Source organism: Leucoraja erinacea, chromosome 4 (assembly GCF_028641065.1).
Source record: "Leucoraja erinacea ecotype New England chromosome 4, Leri_hhj_1, whole genome shotgun sequence".
Lineage (NCBI taxonomy): Eukaryota > Metazoa > Chordata > Chondrichthyes > Rajiformes > Rajidae > Leucoraja > Leucoraja erinaceus.
In genome coordinates, this window is record NC_073380.1 from 91,397,528 (window position 1) to 91,409,639 (window position 12,112).

General features: G+C 41.3%; 1 protein-coding gene across 10 annotated transcripts in view; it reads left to right on the forward strand.

Annotated features, from left to right (window-relative positions):
• Positions 1 to 12,112, forward strand: part of ofcc1 (orofacial cleft 1 candidate 1) — a 342,172-nt gene that overhangs the window by 192,735 nt on the left and 137,325 nt on the right. For 9 of the 10 annotated variants that reach the window (XM_055634782.1, XM_055634784.1, XM_055634781.1 and 6 more), the window contains 2 exons: positions 7,352 to 7,567; positions 10,001 to 10,253. In XM_055634782.1, coding sequence (XP_055490757.1) covers positions 7,352 to 7,567; positions 10,001 to 10,253 — 469 coding nt within the window. The remainder of the gene's footprint in view (positions 1 to 7,351; positions 7,568 to 10,000; positions 10,254 to 12,112) is intronic. The other variant, XM_055634787.1, reaches the window with a different exon arrangement.

The window sequence follows — 12,112 nt, forward strand, 5'->3', positions numbered from 1 at the left end:
GTGCTCGTATTTTAGCCCTCTGTAAATTTTGATAATGTAAAGGTCCGAATTGTGTGGCTGGAAATGCAGCCACTATTTTGCCAATTATTCTTGCTACCAGTCTGATGGATAGTTTAGTGATGTCAATGATTTTGCTGCAAGCCTCTATTAAGGCTGTAACCTTTTCTTTCGGCAAAGTCACTGACATGTGAACTGAGTTAATGGTGAATCCCAGATAATCCATTGTGGTTGAAGGCGTTAATTTAGATTTAACTGGATGGATGATAAACCCCAGTTTTTCAAATAATTGTTTTGTGGCTGTTACCGTTTGTGTAGGCAATTCCAAAGTTTTGCCCACAATAAGTATGTCATCTAGTTATGCCATTACCATGTGTTTTTGTTTCCGCAGAAACGCTAGGGCTGGTTTCAACCTAGATTCCTTCTTGAGAAAGGACATTGAGAAGCCTCAGCTTCTACTGTCAAAACGCAGGAACGCGATACTGATTTTAGATGATCAGCCCTGATCATATTGAATGGCGGTGCTAGCTCAAAGGAGCAAATGGGGAGCAAAGGAGCATCTATTTTTCTATGTTTCCATAAAGCCATTGCTTATTCTTCTAAACACCAGTAAATACAGGCCTATCTTGTTCAATCATTCTTAAGGTATAACATCTGCAACCCAGAGGACCACCAAATGTCCTTTGTCAGAATTTCTTACAGGTTCACCAAGACTTCTAATTTTGTACTCGACCCTTCTTGCAGTAAAGACCATTTATTTTGTCTCTCATTAAATATGATTCTTATATTCTGATATTATCTGAATGGTGGCCGATTAGTATTACCTGAATGGTGGCCGATTAGGAAACGGGGAGATGCAACGAGACCTGGGTGTCATGGTGCACCAGTCATTGAAAGTAGGCATTCAGGTGCAACAGGCAGTGAAGAAAGCGAATGGTATTTTAGCATTCATAGCAAAAGGATTTGAGTTTAGGAGCAGGGAGGTTCTACTGCAGTTGTACAGGGTCTTGGTGAGACCACACCTGGAGTATTGCATACAGTTTTGGTCTCCTAATCTGAGGAAAGACATTCTTGCCATAGAGGGAGTACAGAGAAGGTTTACCAGACTGATTCCTGGGATGTCAGGACTTTAATATGAAGAAAGACTGGATAGACTCGGCTTGTACTCGCTAAAATTTAGAAGATTGGGGGGGGGGATCTTATAGAAACGCACTAAATTCTTAATGAGTTGGACAGGCTAGATGCAGGAAGATTGTTCCCGATGTTGAAGAAGTCCAGAACAAAGGGTCACAGTTTGAGGCTAAAGGGGAAATCTTTTAGGACCGAGATGAGAAAAACAATTTTTACACAGAGAGTGGGGAATCTCTGGAATTCTCTGCCACAGAATGTAGTTGAGGCCAGTTCGTTGGCTATATTTAAGAGGGAGTTTGATGTGGCCCTTGTGGCTAAAGGAATCAGGGGGTATGGGGAGAAAGCAGCTACAGGATACTGAGTTGGATGATCAGCCATGATTATATTGAATTGCTGTGCAATCTCAAAGGGCCGAATGGCCTCTACTCCTGCACATATGTTCTATATTTCTATGACTGCGTCCAACTGCTGTCTGGTTCGTTGATCGGTTTGCTAGATATGAACTAACCATATAACCATATAACAATTACAGCACGGAAACAGGCCATCTCGGCCCTACAAGTCCGTGCCGAACAAATTTTTTTTTCCCCTTAGTCCCACCTGCCTGCACTCATACCATAACCCTCCATTCCCTTCTCATCCATATGCCTATCCAATTTATTTTTAAATGATACCAATGAACCTGCCTCCACCACTTCCACTGGAAGCTCATTCCACACCGCTACCACTCTCTGAGTAAAGAAGTTCCCCCTCATATTACCCCTAAACTTCTGTCCCTTAATTCTGAAGTCATGTCCTCTTGTTTGAATCTTCCCTATTCTCAAAGGGAAAAGCTTGTCCACATCAACTCTGTCTATCCCTCTCATCATTTTAAAGACCTCTATCAGGTCCCCCCTTAACCTTCTGCGCTCCAGAGAATAAAGACCTAACTTATTCAACCTATCTCTGTAACTTAGTTGTTGAAACCCAGACAATATTCTAGTAAATCTCCTCTGTACTCTCTCTATTTTGTTGACATCCTTCCTATAATTGGGCGACCAAAATTGTACACCATACTCCAGATTTGGTCTCACCAATGCCTTGTACAATTTTAACATTACATCCCAGCTTCTATACTCAATGCTCTGATTTATAAAGGCTAGCATACCAAGAGCTTTCTTTACCACCCTATCGATATGCGATTCCACCTTCAAGGAACTATGCACGGTTATACCCAGATCCCTCTGTTCAACTGTATTCTTCAATTCCCTACCATTTACCATGTACGTCCTATTTTGATTTGTCCTGCCAAGGTGTAGCACCTCACATTTATCAGCATTAAACTCCATCTGCCATGTTTCAGCCCATTTTTCCAAATGGCCTAAATCACTCTGTAGACTTTGGAAATCCTCTTCATTATCCACAACACCCCCTATCTTGGTATCATCTGCATACTTACTAATCCAATTTACCACACCTTCATCCAGATCATTGATGTACATGACAAACAACAAAGGACCCAACACAGATCCCTGAGGCACCCCACTAGTCACCTGCCTCCAACCCGATAAACAGCCATCCACCATTACCCTCTGGCTTCCCTTTGGGAGAACTTGGAACTGTTTTGGGAGAGTAAAATGCTCACGGCAGACAAAACGTGTTAAACAGAAATTGGTCAGATATTGAGTTATACACAGTAAGAAATCATGTGAAATAATCACTGAATTTAATTTTAAATGAATGTACCTGCATGTTATACTGTTTAGTTTGGAAATACAACCAGATAGTCTGGTTGATACAACCAGATTAATTTGGATATACAACCAGACAGTCCACCGAGTTCGCACCGACCAGCGATTTTTGTTACAGATTTGACAATTTTATTTGGCGGCCAATCAATCGCTGTCTCTAAGGGGGTTGCATCCAATCACCAACCAGCTTGCTTTAAAATTCCCGTCCAATCAACAAATAGGTCTCCTCCCGTCCAATCAGCCGCTGTCTACAAGGGCATTGTGTCCAATCACATAATGCATTTTAATGGTAATTAGCAGCTACGGTAAATGTTGGAAGCCAGCGGAGCTACTGACAGTCAAACGAGATGGGGGAGCAGGAGAGATTCACACAGTGTATAATCCATCGCACCTAATGTACAATTTCATAATATATACTAAATAACTGGGAACCTGGGGCCCACCAAAATTGTTCCCAATTGGGCCCCGCACATCCTAAGGCTGGCCCTGCCTATCCATGTACCTATCTAAACATTTCTTAAACTCTGTGATAGTACCTGCCTCAACTACCTCCTCTGGCAGCTCATTCCATACACTCACCACCCATTGCCTGAAAAAGTTACCCCTCAGATGCCTATTAAATCGGTCCCCCCCATAACATGGCCAGCTCTAGATAACCATGCAACTTAAGCTCTTTATCTCCTTCCCCACTTCATTGTGTCACTGTTCCAGATCCAACCCACTACAGTTGTACTTTACAGTTGCAAACATATAAATAGTTAGAGCAAACGTTCTTGACTTCTTGGTCACGGACATTTTTCTTGCACATAATTCCTGCGGTCCTGTTGGAAATCTCTATGAAATCCGCACATGAATCTCAACTCTGGTGAATGTCGGCTTTATCGATCCAATTTCTCTTTATCTGTCAGTCCTGCCAAGGATAATTCTGGGGAGCTCTGCGGAGATGAACTGTCGGGCCATGAAAAACCAAGCGATTCTCTCTCATTTTGGAAACATTTTACTGACCAGCTTAAAAATATTGTAAATAAGAAAGGAAGATTGCTTGACTGGCCAAGGTGATGTGAAACTGGGGGACATGATACCTCGGAATGCATCCAACTGAAGTCAGCAAGCCGAACTCCAGCCTATTGCTGCAGTACCTTTACTGCAAAGTTGATTTGTTTTTGATTAAATTCACCTTGAATTAAGCAGGAAATGTTTTGGTCAAGGTCTTGCTCATGCATAATTTTCATGCCAGCGATGGGCTCCTCGAAGGTTGGAGGGCACACTGGTTTACAAAGACAGGAGCATTATACCTAGCACCTTGCAATGTATTTATTCTACAGCTAAATGGAAGCTCTGTCCCCGTGAGCCAGCAAGGTGTAATTGCTGTTCCGTGCTCAGGTTAATTAGCAGCTAATTAGTCATAGCAGATGCTCAGGTCAACGTCGCTCTCAGACTTGCTTTCTGTTCAGCACTGATCAAGGTGAGGGCATCAATGATGAAGAGCAAAATACTTTCCATTTCCAGAGCCTGTAATGAGGACTGTTATTCAGGCTAAATGCACTGTAATATATTTGGAGAGGTCGCTCCATAACATAAGGGATTATGGTATTGAATTATCATGCATAGACATTTGGTTAACCAAAAACCAAAGAATCAGGATCACACTTTTTCAGTTGGATGATTATATTAATGTCCAGATACACCAAGTAATTAGAAAAAAGGCAAATGTAGTGACAGTGGAAATAAAAAAGGAAATCTGAAATAACATTGAGCAGATCAGGCAATATCCATGGAAAGAGGAACAACTAACATTTCAGATCCAGAACCTCTCCCAGTTCTGAAGTTATCCAGAACTGGGAGAGCTTCTAAAACTAATTTGTGTTTTTCTCTTCTCCACTTCTGACCCAAGGGTTCCCTGACCTGAAGTGTTAAGTGTTTCCCTTTCCACTGACAATGCCAGACTTTTAAAACGTTTCTGACATTTTCATAGAAACATAGACATAGAAACATAGAAAATATGTGCAGGAGTAGGCCATTCGGCCCTTCGAGCCTGCACCGCCATTCAATATGATCATGGCTGATCATCCAACTCAGTATCCCGTACCTGCCTTCTCTCCATACCCCCTGATCCCTTTAGCCACAAGGGCCACATCTAACTCCCTCTTAAATATAGCCAATGAACTGACCTCAACTACCTTCTGTGGCAGAGAATTCCAGAGATTCCCCACTCTCTGTGTGAAAAATGTTTTTCTCATCTCGGTCCTAAAAGATTTCCCCCTTATCCTTAAACTGTGACCCCTTGTTCTAGACTTCCCCAACAGCGGGAACGATCTTCCTGCATCTAGCCTGTCCAACCCCTTAAGAATTTTGTAAGTTTCTATAAGATCCCCCCCTCAATGTGAGATCCAGTCGGTACTGGAGAGTTGGAGGACTTCTGTTACAAGTTGGTTAGAGATTGACCAATGCAACGGGATGTGATAACTTCGGAAAGAGAAGTATGCCAGATCAGTGAAAGGCGAAAACTGACCATACATCTCTTGATAGTCCCTCATAACCATTGAGTCCTTGCCGACCATCAACCACCGATTTATTCTATTCCTACATTAATCCCATTATGTTATTCTCCCCACATTCTCAGCAACACTGTCCAAATTCTACCACTCACTAACGCGCTCGGGGCAATTTATATTTGCTAATTAACCTATCACCCTATGGAATGTGGAATTAAATCGGCACTCCCTTAAAATACCCATGTATTCACAAATATAACATGCAAACATATCATAGACAACACCCAAGGTCAGGATGGAATCTGGGTCTGTCACTCCGAGACAACATCTCGATTACGCCACTGCATTTAAGTGAGTACCTTTTGAGAGAGGACGAGGGTGAGTTTAACGAGTAAACTTTACTAAGGGCCCCATAACTTTGCCTATATCCTCCTACTGATGCAGGAAATGCTAATATGGCCATTTCAGCATATCATATTTATGGAAAGAGAGATATCTGATTATAATCTCGAATCATGATTTCTGTCTTCATTGTCTTAAAATGCATCCCTGTTTGATTGCATTAAAGGCACCATTACTCAGCATTGATAGTTGTATCAATTACAAAACAGCAATAAGTGAACCCTCGTTTTAATGAACCAAAGAGGGGGAAATTGGTGTCCGTTATTGCCGATTGTCCACTATAATCGTGTAAGGTATTATCATTGTATATTGTAGTTAAAACAAAGAACTGCAAATGTTGATTAATACACAAACAAACACAAAATGCTGGAGTAATTCAATGGGTTAGGCTGCATCGCTGGTGAACATGGACAGGTAGATGTTGGGACCCTTCGAGTTACACCAGCATTTTGTGTCGTTTCACCATAAAACTAGGCGCCGCTGCCGCCTACACCGTGGACGCGGCTATTGTTGCGGCTCGCGATGTAGCCCCTGGCACAGCGCTTTCTTCAGGCCTCTGCCAACTACACAATGCACTCGGTCACTTTGTCAGGTCCCCGCTCCACTGCTGCTGTCTTCTCCTCCTTCTCCCGTTGATCTGTTCATTCAACCTCTCCCCTGCAGTTGCCAACATCTTCCAAGATGGAGTATGTCAGTGACTCCGGGGGGAAAGGAGGATGAGGTGGCACTGGCGAGGGGGGAGGGGCTGAGTGGACAGAGCAACGGGTGATGGAGGATCAGGCGGCGGTTGAGCAGGGTTGCGGGCAAAGCAACGGCTGACAGGAAGAAACGGCAGCTGCTGAGAGGGGAGGGAACCCCAAGGTGACTCAGCACGTCCTGTCGGTGGCGGCTTCCTGAAGAAAGTGCTGTCCCCAAGGGCTACAACGTGAGCCGCAACAACACCCGTGTCAACCGGACCATGCGGTGGGTTAAGAAGGGCTCGCTGGTGCACCTTGCAAGCAGGAGGAGTCAGAGCAAGCTGGGGGTGGCGTCCGCTATAACCAAAATCCTTTAAAAAGGGGTCCGTTTCAACAAAATAGAGAGAGTACAGAGGGATTTACTAGAACTACTTATTACAGAATGTTGAATAAGTTAGGTCTTTATTTGGAGGCACGGATAGAGTCTTTAAAATGATGAGAGGGATTTGTTGTGGACAAGCTTTTCCCACTGAGAGTTTCAAACAAGAGGACATGACTTCAGAATTAATACAGAAGTTTAGGGTCTAACATGAGGGGGAACTTCTTTTCAGAGTGGTGGCGGTGTGGAATGAGCTTCCAGTGGAAGTGGTGGAGGCAGGTTCATTGGTATCATTTAAAATAAATTGGATAGGCATATGGATGAGAAGGGAAAGGGTTATGGTATGAGTGCAGGCCAGGGGAAAAAAAAAAAATTGTTCGGCACGGACTTGTAGGGCCGAGATGGCCTGTTTCCGTGCTGTAATTGTTATATGTTATATGGTTAAATAAGGGTTTACTGTATTAAAAAGTATGAATTTAGGCACAAGTTTGTTGTTCTCATTTTGCAACATTGGTATACAATGTCTTCTTAATTTTTCAGGTCAGACTCTTCTCTTGACAAAACCATGGATACTCTTGCCTGGCATGCTTGGTTTGTGAGCCAGATGTTCGTGGATCAGCTCAGAGCTTTACACTGGTGCTCACCGGAGACTTGGCTATTTGTGCTTCTTGTAGCTTTAATCTGGTTTGTGCGGCTCTATCTGCATTACTGCAGCCAGTGGATCTATCTCCAGGCGATTGGTGTCACCGTCAACAAGTAGGTCTTGATGTTTATGCATAAGGTGCCAGGAACCTGCTTAAAGCAAACTTTTGCTGCCTCAGTAACTAGTTTACTGCTCTTTATCAAAGCAATTGAAATGACATGATGAATGTAGTTGTGGAGAAAAAAGACACAGGATATCAATATTATATATTTATTATACCACAGTGACCTCTGGAAGAGTTTATGCTGAGAACTCTTATTTATTTTTGAAACATTGTTCATAGCCTGCCGTGTGGCAATTGTAGAATAAAGTTTACAAAGTAACTGCACAGCGTTAGTAGAATTTAAAAGATGACAGTGACTTGCTATCACGTGACGATGCCATGTAATTAATGTCATACCATCAATCCCAGATGGTGTGCATCATTCAGCTTTTGTTTAAAATTGCTCGAAAACACGATTTTCATCCATCAACTTTACACCTTGCATCTTCGTTCTGTCTTTGCAGAATTTAGCATTCAAGATTTAGAATAGACGCTGTAAAAGGAAACTGTCTTCATGAAAAAGTGTCTTCATTTCTTTTCAAACCAATGGCATCAATCCCATTGAAATGCTTCATCCTGTTGCTGGCACGTGAGATTGGAACACAAATCATGCACGGCTCATTCTGCCTCTGATCTCTGTGTATATGTGTCTCTCTCTTTTCTCTCTCCCCCCCCCCCTCTCACTGTCTGAATCCCTCCCTGAAACATACTGCCACAAAACAATTTCTCCCCCAATTAAAAGCGATATATATATATATTAAACATGCTTAAAATTATGCTTCACACATTCATTTCATGTTCACGTTTCCACTGTTTGACCAGAGCCAGTAATCTGTTTAAATTAAATAAGATGCCTTCATTGAGGTAGGGCAGAAATTTGCCCATGGCAAATCTTTCACATGGTAATTTTAAGCCCTGATAGTTTACAGATTCAATTTGACTTTATGGGATGCGGAACAGCCAAGATTTATTGCCTATCTCTACTTACCCTTGAGAAGGTGGTGACGAACCGCTTTCTTGAGCCAGCGGAGGCTTGGTAGTTTTTAATTTATTTCGATGTAGCAGGTTGATATATCTGTGGATTGCTGGACAACTTCAGATGCCATTTAAGAGCCAACCATATTGCACGAGTGAGATTGGGTAAAGGTGGTACATGTCCTTTAATGAAGGACTTTAGTGAACCTAGTGGATTTCTCATGGACGCTCTTGGCATTAATTCTAAGATATTTAATTAACTGATTTTTCAATTCCCCTGGAACTATGATGAGATATCTCTGGATTTTTAGTCTAGGCCTTTGAATTGCTGCACTACTACTGTCCTTAACAATTATGTGTAAATGTAATCTTCAAAAACAGAAATGAAAATCTGTTGATACTTTCAAATATTTTCTAATCCCGATGCATCCAATGATTGGCACAAAAAGGAAATAAAACAAATCGACAGAAGCTGGAAACATTAATTGCATATGGTACACAATATGTCTTTTCCGCAGCTTACAGTTTAGAAGAAGGTTGGTGCTGGTGAGGTCATATTAAATAAATGAATGGTGTTCGTTCTTTTGTGTTAAACTTTCATATGTAAGCATTTAAAGAAGTGGAATCCGAATATCCACAGTTCAAATACATCCAAAAATCTGAATACTCACAAGTTTAGTATTCTTAAAAAGGATCATGACTTTCCAAAGGTCATTGCTTAGCTTTTCATGCATTATCTTGCTGAATCCCACATAATATATCTAATAAGTAAATATTTTTTGTGCATTTAAAATAAACAACAGAATACTACAAATAAATACAAATTAAAAATTGTACTGCATATACAGAACCACTTTGGCAAAGGATAGACATAGACGAATATTTGTAATATGAATGTGACAATACTTAAAATATTACATGCCCTAAGAATTTAGACTGGATAACTTGCATTGTATATATTACAAGGCAACTGGCCTAGAGATATGATGGAAATACAAACCGAAAAATCTCCCAGTCTAAATTGAGCATTTTTATTTATATTTTTTACCTGTTTTTTCCCCCTGTAAATGTTCCCTCATGCCTCCTTTCCCCTGGGTTTCTGAAACTGTTTGCTGACTGAGAGACCATCTGCTACCACGCCACTATTAATGACGCGATGTATCTGTCCTCTTGGAAATGTCAGGTGGGCTAGGGTGACTCCACCCAGCCATTAACAGCATCTTTCATGTGGAAACAATGTTTTTCTCTTGACAATCCAGCCAAATGCCCCCATGGGGGGTTTCATGGCAGTAAGCTTACCTTGGCAAATCAGCCATTTTGCTATCCGTGAGAGGACTCTATTACTAATCATTGAAACACTTAAAGAGATCATAAGGATTATTATATAAATGCACCTCTTATTATTGATCAATGAGATTGTACATGAAGGTACAATCACATTAATACTTCTGTCTGTTTTGTTTTTAAGGTTCCACTTTTATCCACACACAGTCGAACTTAGCTACCAGAATTCTCTATTGGCGATTCATGCGGAGTTGACCATTGTAGCCCTGGGACCCCTGACCTTGAACGTTACGTTACTTATTATGGCTATGATCAGATTGGGCTGTCACGTACGATCTGTCTCATTCCCATCCTTCTTGTCAAGGCTTTTCATGGCAATGGGATTTTGGACAGCACTTGATCCTCTGGCAATATTTATTGTGGATGGCATCCTAGGGGTAAGTCCGTTAAATTAACTCCTATGTACAGACTCTAAATAGATGCCTGTGCATCCTGAAAATAAAAACTGAACACGGTGTTGTGGCGAAATGATTGCAGATAATTAACATTTTGACAGTAGATGGAAGATCAAGGCCACTAAGTGGAGTCAGTGCTGGATTTTGCTGTGTTACATCCACACTCACTCAGCCCCTTCCCTGTTGCTTGAGCCTTCTCTGATTTTGATGCCGGCTTAACTGCTCTGCAGACATGCATTGAGGCCTTGATTGGAACAAGGGCTTTGAGCAACGTAATTGGCAGGTGTGTGTGGACTGGAACTGTACCATACATTGGTATGACCACACTTGGAATATAGTATGCACTTCTGGTCATTATAGGAAGGATGTCATTAAATTTGAAGGAATGGAGAAAAGATTCACAAGGATGTTGCTGGGACTGCAGGGTTGAGTTAAAAGGAGGAGTTGGATAAGATGGACCTTTTTATCCCTGGAGAGTAGTAGTCTGGGAAGTGATTTTGTAGAAGTATATAAAACCATGTAGATAAGATTAATGGTCACAGTCATTTTTCCAGGGTAGGGGCATCTAAAACTTGACGGCATGGATTTAAGGTGAGAGGGGAAAGGTTTAAAGGATACCTGAGGAACATCTTTTCAACATAGATAATGGTGGGATTGTGAAATAAAATGCCAGCGGAATGGTAGGTGCAGGAAAAGTTAAAAAAATTGAAAGACATTTGGGTAAATACATGAATAGAATATGTTCAGAGGGACATGATATGGGCCAAATGGGACAAGATCATAGAACATAGTACAGCACAGGAACAGTCCTTTGGCCCACAGTGTCTGTGCCGAATATGATGCCAAGATCAACTTTTACCTGCCTGCATTTAATCAATATCTCTCCATTCCCGGCATATCCATATGCCTGTCCAAAATACTCTTAAATGTCACTATCACATTTGCATCCATCACCACCCCCAGCAGTGCGTTCCAGGCATTCACTACCTTCTGTGTAAATAAACTTATCCTACACGTCTCCTTTAAACTGTGCCCCTCTAGTATTTGATACTTCCATCCGGGGAAAAAGGTTCTGTGTCTATCATATCTATGCCTCTCATAATTCTCTATACTTCTATCAGGTCTCCCTGAAACCTGCTTTCCAAAGAGCCTTTCCCTTTAACTAATATCCCCTAACCCATGCATCATTCTGGTAAATCTCTGCACCCTTTCCAAAGCCTCGCCATCCCTCCTGTAATGGGTCTACTGGAACACACACAATACTACAAATGTGGCTTAACTGAATCCTATAAAGTTGCATCATTACTTGCTGAATCTTATACTCAATTCCCCAACTCATAAAGGCAAACATACCATATGCCTTCTTTACCATTCTATCTACTTGTGTCGCCACTTTCAGGGAGTTATGGACATCAAGGTGTACTAGTTCAGGTAGGTAAGTTGGTTGGCATGGAAAAGATGGTGCAAAGGACCTGTTTCTGGACTGTATAACTTTGTGACTCTACAAACAAGTTCTGTCCATTGAATGTCCCTGGAATGCTTTGACAAATGGCAAAGCCACATCCCACAACTCTACCCTTTATTGAAGCTGACAAGTTTGTTCAATGCTCCTGAATTCCCCTGACATTTAGAAACTTTCAAAATCCATTAAAAATTAAATAAACGATTAGAACCATTAAAATTATACAAAAAAAAGAGACAAATGCTTATAAATAATTAACCACATTAAAGCAAACACAGTAAATTATAAATAGTAAATTATCTTATCTTTCCTTTATTTCTTGCAGTCGTACGATGACCATCCAACTGAAAGAACTTGTGTATGTTAATTCAGATCTAAC